Here is a 10,263-nt window from a genome sequence, read left to right on the forward strand (position 1 = left end):
TCAGTACCTCTCTGCAGGCTCAGCAGGAGCTGCCCAACATATTGAGCAGTCAGGAGGATGGGCAGTGAAGGATGTGCACACAGCAGTGTGAGCACATGGTGTGATAGCATGGGCTGCACTTCCATAGGAAAACAGGCTACAAAGTCTAGGGATGCATAAAACAAAATCCATCTCTCCATAGCTGCTGCTCTGCAGATAAAAAGCTCATCACAGTCTGTACAGACCTGGGATCCAGGAGGTATGAACAAAAGCATGACATAGATATGCACCCTCCTCCTTCCAATATCAGATTTGGAAGGGGAATTCACATGGCTGTTCTTTCCATTTGCCCCTTTCTTCACCCTGAATGATATATCTTTATATTACTTCAACAGCTTAGGCTTAGGGGTAGCTGCAATAAAGCTTCCTCCTGTCTCATTTGAGCATTGCTTACATCAGGGTTGGAACTGCCTCTGTGCACAGGTCTGCATCTTCTCACCCTTTACTCATGCATATTACCAGCTTACTCTGCTCTGAGGGCTCCCAGCTGGGACCAGTTGCATTGTTTTACTTCTCAGGGAATGTATTTACAATTAATCACTGTTCAGTTTCTCTCAGAGGCAGACAGGATATGCACAAGTGAAATACATTGGCTTGACTTGTGAGACCTCACTTGGAGCACTGTGTGCAGTTCTGGGGTCCTCAAAATACAAAGGACATGGAGCTGTTGGAACAAGTTCAGAGGAGGCCATGAGGATGCTCAGGGACTGGAGCACCTCCCATATGAAGACAGGCTGAGAAAGTTGGGGCTGTTCAGCCTGGAGAACAGAAGCTACGTAGAGACCTCTTAGCAGCCTTCCAGTATCTGAAGGGGTCTTATAAGGATGCTGGGGAGGGACTATTCATTAGGGACTGTAGTGATAGGACAAGGGGTAACGGGTTCAAACTTAAGCAGGGGAAGTTTAGATTGGATATAAGGAGGAAGTTATTATAAGGGTGGTGAGGCACTGGAATGGGTTGCCCAGGGAAGCTGTGAATGCTCCATCCCTGGTGGTGTTCAGGGCCAGGTTGGACAGAGCCTTGGGTGCCATGGTTTAGTGTGAGGTGTCCCTGCCCATGGCAGGGGGGTTGGAACTGGATGATCTTAAGGTCCTTTCCAACCCTAACTATTCTATGATATGACTTTAGCAAGAGGGCTGTAACCCTCCCCAGTTCAGTATAACAAACACAGGCTCTGCTCGCTGGCAGTGTGTTCCCGTGCTACAGGAAGCAGCTCCTGCCAGCTGCCATGGCTAATGCACTTGAAAACATTTGCTGCACATGGTGTGGTGCTAAGACTGCAGGGACTGAGGGCAGTGTGCTTCCCTCCTCCTGTCCAGATTATAGATGGGTTTGGTTTGGAAGGGACCTTAATGCTCTTCTGTTCCAAACCCCTGCCACAGGCAGGGACACCTTCCACTCGAGCAGCTGCTCCAAGCCCCTGTGTCCAACCTGGCCTTGAGCACTGCCAGGGATGGGGCAGCCACAGCTCCTCTGAGCATCCTCATAGTGAAGTATTTCTTCCTGCTGTCCAATCTCAGTCTCCCCTCGGGCAGGTTCAAGCCATTCCCCTTGTCCTGTCCCTACATCCCTTGTCCCAAGCCCCTCTCCAGGTTCCCTGCAGCCCCTTCAGGCCCTGGAGCTGCTCTCAGGTCCCTTCGGGACGACGGGAACGCGCTTTGCCTCCATTACTGCCCGCCGGGAGCGCGCACACCGCACCCCAAACCCACTGCCCCGCCATGCTGGGGATCCCTCTCACGTGACCACGGTAGTCACGTGGGGGCGTGGCACGCCGGTGACCCACCAATGGCGAGCGACGGGAGGCGGGGCTTAACGCAGCGCCGGGGGTGGCATCGCAGTGATGGAGTCCGGTACCGGCACCGAGCACGGTAACAGCGGCGGCTGCTTCCTGTACTACGGGTACGGCAGTAACCTGCTGCGGGAGCGGCTGCTGCTGAGCACCCCCACGGCGGCGGTGTACGGCCCGGCACGGCTGCAGGTGTGTGCGGGGACCGGGGCCTGGCTCGGCCGAGCCCTCCCACCGGGGACCGGCAGCGGTAGCATCACTGTGTGGTGGTGTTAGTGCCGTCTATGGGGGTATCGTGATGCCTTTAGGCACGTCTGGCATGGGGCCGGCTCGGGGCTGCACACGTGGAGCTGCAGGTGGCAGCTGGGCTGCTGACAGCCCTAAAAGGATGATGCTTCACGTATAAATCAGTTCTCTTTCCCCTCTACCACAATTGGTACAAGTGAGAAGCCTTTCCCGTGCTGTCTGTGGAGTGGGATGCAAGCTGCCCTCAGCGCTGCTCTCCTTCCTATGCCCTGGCAGTTCTCCCCCTGCCTGGGGTTATTAAGTGGTAGTACATCAGCTCGGCTTAAGAGACTTGGAAATACGAGCTTATAGTCGTTAAGTTGATGTAGAGGTTTGTGCAACTGGAAGGATCCTTGGGGAAGCAGAGCATCGATTGATGCTATTTAAGGATGACTTGAAGGTTCTCTTGGGGTAACTGGTAGGAAATGATCTATGTGCGAGTGTGTGAAGTTCCAAAGGCTTGTCATTAATAACCTCCCTGTAGTCAAGTACTTGGTGTCTCTTGGAGCTATTAACTGGACAACTGAGGCATGGTCCTATGAAGTGTGAGGTGCTTAGAGGTGCCACTGAGGAACTGAACGTGTTGGGAGCCCAGCACCTTGCAGGATCAGATGTGGAAGGAGGGGGAAAGCAGCAGCAGGAGTGTGTGCTTACCTTGGAATAAAAGAAAGCCCTATGCTTCAGGTTTCCTCTTGGGTTTTGGGTGGATTTTCAGGTGACACATCTGTCACACTGCAGGACAGTCAGGCGCTTTCTTTTCTGGCCAGCCCTTGCTTCAAGCTGGAGTGAGAAAGTGTGCAAAGTTTGGAGCTGATTTCTATTAATTGCCCTATGGTAGGACCGTGTTGGCTAAAAAAGGGAAAACCAACCCATAAACAGAATATTTTCACTGCTGAGCTACAGTATTAAATTCCCTCTGGTTTTACTCCTTGAAGCTTTGTTAATCTTCAGCCAAAAGGTGTAAGGAACAGGATGTATGACATGTACAGAAAGGGTATTACACTGGTACTTAGAAGGGCCAAAGACCAAGCTCTTGACCCAAGAAGGTATGTAGTGTGCTTGTTCCCTCTGCCCTGCGGTGCTGCTGCAGTTGTTGCACAGCATAACATCAGGTTTCCTGCTTCTGGAACAAGAGCTGACCACTCTATTCCTGTGTGGTCTCTGTTGCCCTTTTTGGGTGTTACCTGATGGTTTCATACACCCCCTTGCAGGTGTTCAGTGTGGGTCAGGCCAGGAAAACATCACTGTAAGGATAAAACAACTTCTGCAAACTTCTTTCCTGTATCTCTTACATTACAAGAAGGCAACATGTCTCAGAAGGCAAATATTAATATGTACACGTGTATTTCAAATTAAACTTACAGCTTAAAGAGGGTGAATATGAGAAGTAAGCAAAGCTGTGGGGTTGTGTAGGTTTGGGGTTTATTTTTGTTGTCATTGTGGTTAAGCAGGAAGTCTGTAAAAGTTGTTTGGGGTTTCTTTTGCTTTCCCTTTTCTACTGCTAGGGAAGGATCCACAAACTGGCTAACAAGTAGTAGAGGAAAGGTAGTGTGTGGAGCCAGATGGGAAATTACTGTGGTCAGTGCAAGAACCCATTACTCTCTTTTGTCTCTATAGTAATACATGATATTACTTGTAAGAAAGAGATGTTCAGTTTCTAAAAGAACGTTTCAACTTCAGGTGTTGTTTAAATACTGTATAATTCAGAATAAGCTCATTCAAGGAGGCATACACCATCATATAGAAATACATTTAAGTCTTGTAACTGCACCAGAAGCTGCACAGGGGTGGGCATGCCTTTTGAGGGACGAGAAGAAGGCAATAATCAGTTCCTTTCTTCATGGCATACCTCAGCTGAGGCCCTTCAGATTGCCTAACAGGAAGAACATCAGCAATGCTGTCACTGCCAACTTGGACAAAAGTCAAGCTGACTTCAGCAGTACTGTGTTTACTGCACAGTGGGGTGTGTGTGCTGCTCCTGATACAGGGCTACCTCTGCTTGCTTCTCATTAGTTCATGTTTAGGCCAGACTACTGAGAGGTTTGGATTGATCCAGGTCTCGGTAGAACAAGACTCTTATCAGTAGTGTTCTTTGCCAGATCTCTCTCCCCTTTGTCCCAAGGCTGCTGTTTCTTATGGGGAGCCCCTTGTGAGATGGGAGCTGGATCAGATCCCACCAGTCCATTCCTCCTTCTGTGGGTTCAACTGACTACTCACAGATTCTCCTTTAGCTGCCCCATTCATACCAAGATTAGCCAACAGCCCTTACCTTAAGTGGAAATTGATTCTCTGCATTGGTTTCATTTGCAGGATTTTAAGCTGGAGTTTGGCCATCATCAAGGCAGGACGAGTTCTGTCTGGCATGGAGGTACAGCTACCATTGTTCAGAGCCCTGGAGACGAAGTATGGGGAATAGTGTGGAAAATGAACACTAGCAATTTAAGTTCACTGGATAAGTAGGTGACTTAACTTTTGCTGTCTTCTACTTTAGAGAGCAATTGAAAAGTGGTAGTTAATATTTGGTGAGGAGCTGTGTGGAAGTGTTGGTGTTGGCATCAAAAAGGTGCTTTGGACTTTAATATGTGAATTTGACTTCATAGTATGTGTATTGACTTCTAACACAACTGGGGTTAAAATGGCTTTGTTTTCAACACAGGGGTATATTCATAAGGTATGGACCTTGATTTGGAGCTGATACATTGGTCAGGCTCCTTTTTTTAACCCCTGACCTCACAATGTCCTGTCACATAAATGACTCTTAGCTCTTTATTTGTGGTGTAGCACTTCTCCCATCACTTTAGAGAGCGTTTCTTTTGAGACTGATACCAATTTCTATCTCTATACATCTGTAGTCTTCAGATGTAGTGAAAAGGAAGGGCTGAGGACAAGACTTCACAGAAGAGAAGGGGATCTTTAATGAAGGCAGTGGGACCTTTTGAGGATATACAGAAAAGAAATATAGGAATCTTTTGCTTAGATGGCTGAAGTCTTCGGCCTCAGATGCATTTTGGTGCTTATGGTCAGATTTATTTCATTGGGGTTTTTTGCCCTCTATTTCACACAGAGGTTACAGACTAACTCATGACTTTTCCTTATATATCATAGCAGTCGATCTCTTCTGTAAGCATTCCTTCACTGTACTGTTTTTCTTGCTCTTCACACCCAATTGACTGACTTTGCAGTCTTTGTAGACTTTGAATCTGTAGTTAGCTTCCTGTGTCTACTTGTGCTTAACCTAATTACTCACATAACATGGCCCGTGTTGTGTATGTTAACTTGAAATGAAAGATAAGTTGTCAAAATGATATTTTGATGAGCAGCATTAAAACCCATATTCTCACTCGTATCTAGAGTATCTAAAAGTGGCTAAATGGTAAATGGTTAAAGTAGCCTTGGTTTTGAGCTTGGTTTTGTTAAGACAGCATGGGTTTGCTAATGAAAAAGTAACAAAACGGGGTTTGCCCTGATCTGACTTTGCTGTACAAGTGTGACACCAACTAAAAGGTGTCTTGGCTTATTCTTTGGAATGTGCACCACAAGAGTTGTATGAGTTTCCCCTTATTGAAATGGAACACAATGGGCAAGATAAACCTTTGCAATTGTTCCATTGTCTGAGCAGAAGGTAATGACTGATATGTGCCTGGCTCATTAACTCTGATACTCTTGGTTGCATTTCCCTTGTAGATTACCAGATTTGCACTGTAATTAATTCACAAGGAGTATTCTCTAACATAGCAAATCATCTTTCTTACAGAGATAAAATTGTGTAAGTGAATATTGCTGCTGTTGTTGCTGCTTTAGGAATATTCTTGGATATGAAACAAGTCTGTACAGAAAGTACTGGAACATGTTTGGTTTTATTTGCTTTAAGTCTGTTAACAGTGCAGACCAGTGTCCTGCCTTGAATTCTGTTATAATAAATGCATACGTTTAATCACACAGTTTGTTTGAAAGATATACCTGTTACTTGGCATGAAAGGAATATATATCCTTTACAGGCAAGAGGGAGTTGAAGCTGGCATTTATGTCCCAATAGAAGTTAATGTCCAGACTCAAGCAGGAGAGGTACTGACCTGTCGGAGCTACCAGATGCAGGACTATGTCTGTGGTCCCCCTTCTCCTCAGTATAAGAAGGTAGGTATTGCATCACTGTAACTTCGGAAGAATTAATAGCAATACATAGTGCAGTATTTCTGTCCTATTTAATAACTATGTTAGTTGGTCATGCCTTCCATCCACTGTAAATAAAGGTATAACTTGATCCTTGTGTAATGTGTTGCTATAATGATGCTCACAGAGGACTGCTAGCTTTTAAAGGCCTGCTAAAACAGTTTTACTCTTTCACTTAGCTATTGCATGAAGACTCTATTTAACTTGTGAATTAGTTATGACTGACACAGGGATTTCTGAAAGATGCTGTTTGTAGATAAGCAGCAATTCTCCTATTGAAAAATTAATGCACTTCTGTGCATAAGCTTCTGTGGGGAGAATACAGCACCTGTTTTATAGTCTCAAGGGCACAGATTGTCTTGTGAAGTATCTCGCTATCATTTAATACAGAAGTCCACCTGCCTTCTTTTAAGAGGCATCATCAGTATATCACAGCACTTCCAGCAACACTGCAGAGTACTGCAGGCTTCCCACTTGATGGCTGGTGAGGCAGAAGTGTTTCAGCACTTCTGCAACACACTGGCTCTATAGAGACACATGATCCAGTCACGCAGCAGGCCTGACCTGCTTAGCTTGTGGGATCTGATGCGGGCTTAGCCTCAAGTGGAATGACAGCATGTCTAGAATTGTGCAGCTATTAGCAATTGTAGATAGACATCACTGTAATGTGTTGCCTTTTTCTACCAAAAGGAAAGATTGAGCTTATTAAATCCCAAGTGTGCCTCTTTCTCTTAACTCTATTGTGAATCAGCTTCCAGGAGCAGAGCAGGGGCAGCTGCTGCAGGACTCTTGAAGAGAAAGCTTGCTTAGAAAGCAGGCTCTGCTACTTCACAAACCTTCTCCCTGCCAACCCACTTACTGTCAGGACAGATCTTTAGGGCTTTTCAGGGCATTTCAATAGTCCGCTGCTGTGTATCCGCTCTCACTAGTATGCTCTAAGAGCAGACCTCCAGTACTGGCAACTTTATCTTGCTAAGCATTCCCTCCTCCTGTTGTCAGGGTCAGTTTTTAGTCCTCTTCTTCCCCCATGCCCCAAGCTTTTATTTGCTTAAAAGGGCTAAAAGTTTAGTACAGGTGACAGCATCAACACACAGTGATCAGCACCCATCTACTGTCTGTGGCAAAGAACAACTCATCCTTGAATGTCCTGGATGTTGAATGCATGAAAGAATACTTACAATAGTGTCAGCTTTTAGAACCTGCATATATATCTATTCATGGGGAACTTGCTGGTCTCTTTAGAGGCTGGGTTCCTACAGCTTCCTTTTTCCTCTCACTGACACTTCTTTTCTCTAGCACCAATGCTTGGGTTTATTTTGTATGTAGAAGGAATGCTAGGGTAACAAACCCTAAGGAATCTGTGCTTTTTCACTAAACTAAGTTATCTGTTTCTCTTACTCTGGTAACCTGTCTAGGTACTCACTGCTGTGGTTTGAACAGCTGAGTTTTAAAAGCAACTTCAATAATACACACTGCTTCTCACTCAGAAGAGATACTAAGGCTGGCTAAAGGCATAGAAAGTAGTTCTTATCCTCACTTGAAAGGATGGAATAACTGAATTAACAGCTTAATTGTACAGTCTTGTGTTATTATAGAGTGTAGAGTACAACAGTGGAGACTGTGTACTGCTTGTGTAACTGTTGAGATTTCAGAATCTTAGGGGTTTGTCTTATAGTTACCAGCATTTTCAGAGTAATTTTGTTGATATTAAGGTCTTCAGAGGTCTTCCAGAAGCCTTTGCCTATCGTTAGGTACAAATAGCATTATTTGGGAGTAACTCTCCTGTTACCTTAAGTAGTTCTTCCCATACAAGTAAAGTTTGGAGGAGTCTGTTGTTCTTAACACTATTATTGAAAGCTTTCTCTTTTTATTTCTTTTGATTATAGGTTATCTGTATGGGTGCAAAGCAGAATGGCTTGCCAACCGACTATCAGAAGAAATTAGAAGCTATTGAAACTAATAACTATGCAGGGCCAGTGCCAATCATGGAAAAGATTGAAGCTGCTATTAAAGGAAAGGAGAAAACCTCTGCATAGAATACCTCTGCACTTGCTTGGCCATTTACCTTCATTTAGATACCTCTCATCACCCTGCTGATCAGCAGTCCATTGATTTATCCAGGAAAGATGAGTTTGCTCTGCATCTACATCAGACATCATTTGCAGTCTGATGACACACTGACATTGGTAACTGTGTATAGCTTGAGTACCTGCTGAAGTTGTTACAGATGTAGACATTCTCTTCCTGTAATTGTCACACAAATCTGTGCTTCATGTCCCATTTACTGCCCTTTTTAAAAGAAAAAGGCCATCTTGATGACTGTATTTGTTCCCTTCTGAGGAGTAAGGGCTGCAGGATCAGGCCCTTTGTTCTTCAGTGCTCTATATACTAGCATCAAGACTCAAAGATTTGTTAGATGCAAACTAGACTCAAACTCTAAACCAAGACTAAACTCTTTCCTCTTCTGCTTCTCTTGATGATTTAAAGGCCAAGCTACCTAAAGCTATGGACTTCCTGTTTCTGTTCATACAGCTAACAAAGAAAAGTAATGGGTTTTTAAACTATTTCCATGTTTTTAAGTGTTAGTCCATAAGGCAAACCCAGCCCTGAAGACGGCATTTGGCAAAGGATCTCATTCAAAGTCTCATGGCTGTCTACTTTCTATGCATACTGATAGGTTAGGTATAACCAGCAAATTGTAAAGAATTCATTTTAGTTAGATAATTCTAAGGGGTTTTTAAATGACCTATTTGACTGGCTTGGTGCTATCTAAGCCTTGCTCTCACTCCCAGTGAAATCAGGATGCCCTCTGTGACTCCCAGTGCATTTGTGTCATGGTTTGCTTGTCTGTTATACCCCACATGAACAGACTTCACCTGGCTTTGATAATCTGCAGAACTGGAAGCTTTTGCAAGGTTTAGAGTACTTACCTCCATGGCACGTGGCAACCCATGGAGTTAACCTGTGGGGAACAAGGCAAAGCTGACACCCAGAAGGATGTCAAACAACTGAACTTTGGCTTATCTTCTGTACAGTGTGTTCTGTTGTTCTCTTAATGTACAGAGGGATGTAAGATAACCAGTGTCACTGTGTGACTGCTTAGATAAACAAATGACAAAGTAACATGTCTTCTCTGCATAAACTGTCTGTTAACTGCTGCTGGGGATGGATGGATGCTGTCCTGTGTGTGTTTTCAGAGCTGGGCACTGTCTCTGCAGTAAAACACAGTACTCTGAGTGTTGGCAATGTCTAGCCTGAGTAAATAAAACTGCAGTTACCAAACCTCTTGCTGTTCAGATGTACATTCAGTTTTACACATTAAGTTACATGGAAAGGTAACTGAAACTTGTGATGAGTATTTGTGGTTTTTAATGGATGTAATTTCATATGGAGGGCATGATCATGAATTTGAGGTATTATTTTTCATGTATAAATAAATTTATTAAATAAACAGTATAGAGAGGGTATAGATATAAAATAATATATATTTATATATAATTATATATTATATATTAATAATAATAATATATATTTATAGATACAAAATAATATATATTATTTTTCATGTGTAAATAAATGTATTAAACAGTATAGAGAGTACAGAAACAGAGACCCCCTTTTTACATGGAGTCATAAGATGAGTGGTAATGGGCAAAAGTCCTTCCTAGAGGGATTTCTGATGGCACACAAGATGAAGATGATTTATCAGCCATTGGGATAACTGCCCTAAGGAAATGCTGGACCTGCCAGCACTGGACACTGATGCTGGGCTATTCAGTTTAGGTTGTACATGCTGACCATAAGGGCTGGACCAGATGATCCTTGAGTCCCTTCCAACCTGGGATTCTATGATCAGCACCAATTCTGCTTTACCCTTAACACACAGCTGAGCTGTTGACCTCTTAAATGGGTGTTTTACAAGAAGAAAGTGGAAATCAATTTCCTGACAGCCTCCATGGGGCTATTGACAAGTGCCTCCTATT

At 44.1% G+C, this 10,263-nt stretch overlaps 1 protein-coding gene across 1 annotated transcript; it reads left to right on the top strand.

The window, feature by feature from the left end:
* The first annotated feature begins 1,875 nt into the window (after positions 1-1,875).
* On the top strand, positions 1,876-9,562 carry GGCT (gamma-glutamylcyclotransferase). The gene is made up of 4 exons (XM_034063194.1): positions 1,876-2,017; positions 4,421-4,566; positions 6,109-6,244; positions 8,167-9,562. Exons 1-4 carry the CDS (start codon positions 1,880-1,882, stop codon positions 8,314-8,316), a joined length of 570 nt encoding a protein of 189 aa, XP_033919085.1. The 5' UTR covers positions 1,876-1,879; the 3' UTR covers positions 8,317-9,562.
* The last annotated feature ends 701 nt before the right edge of the window (positions 9,563-10,263 follow it).

Source organism: Melopsittacus undulatus, chromosome 1 (genome assembly GCF_012275295.1).
Source record: "Melopsittacus undulatus isolate bMelUnd1 chromosome 1, bMelUnd1.mat.Z, whole genome shotgun sequence".
Classification (NCBI taxonomy): Eukaryota; Metazoa; Chordata; class Aves; order Psittaciformes; family Psittaculidae; genus Melopsittacus; species Melopsittacus undulatus.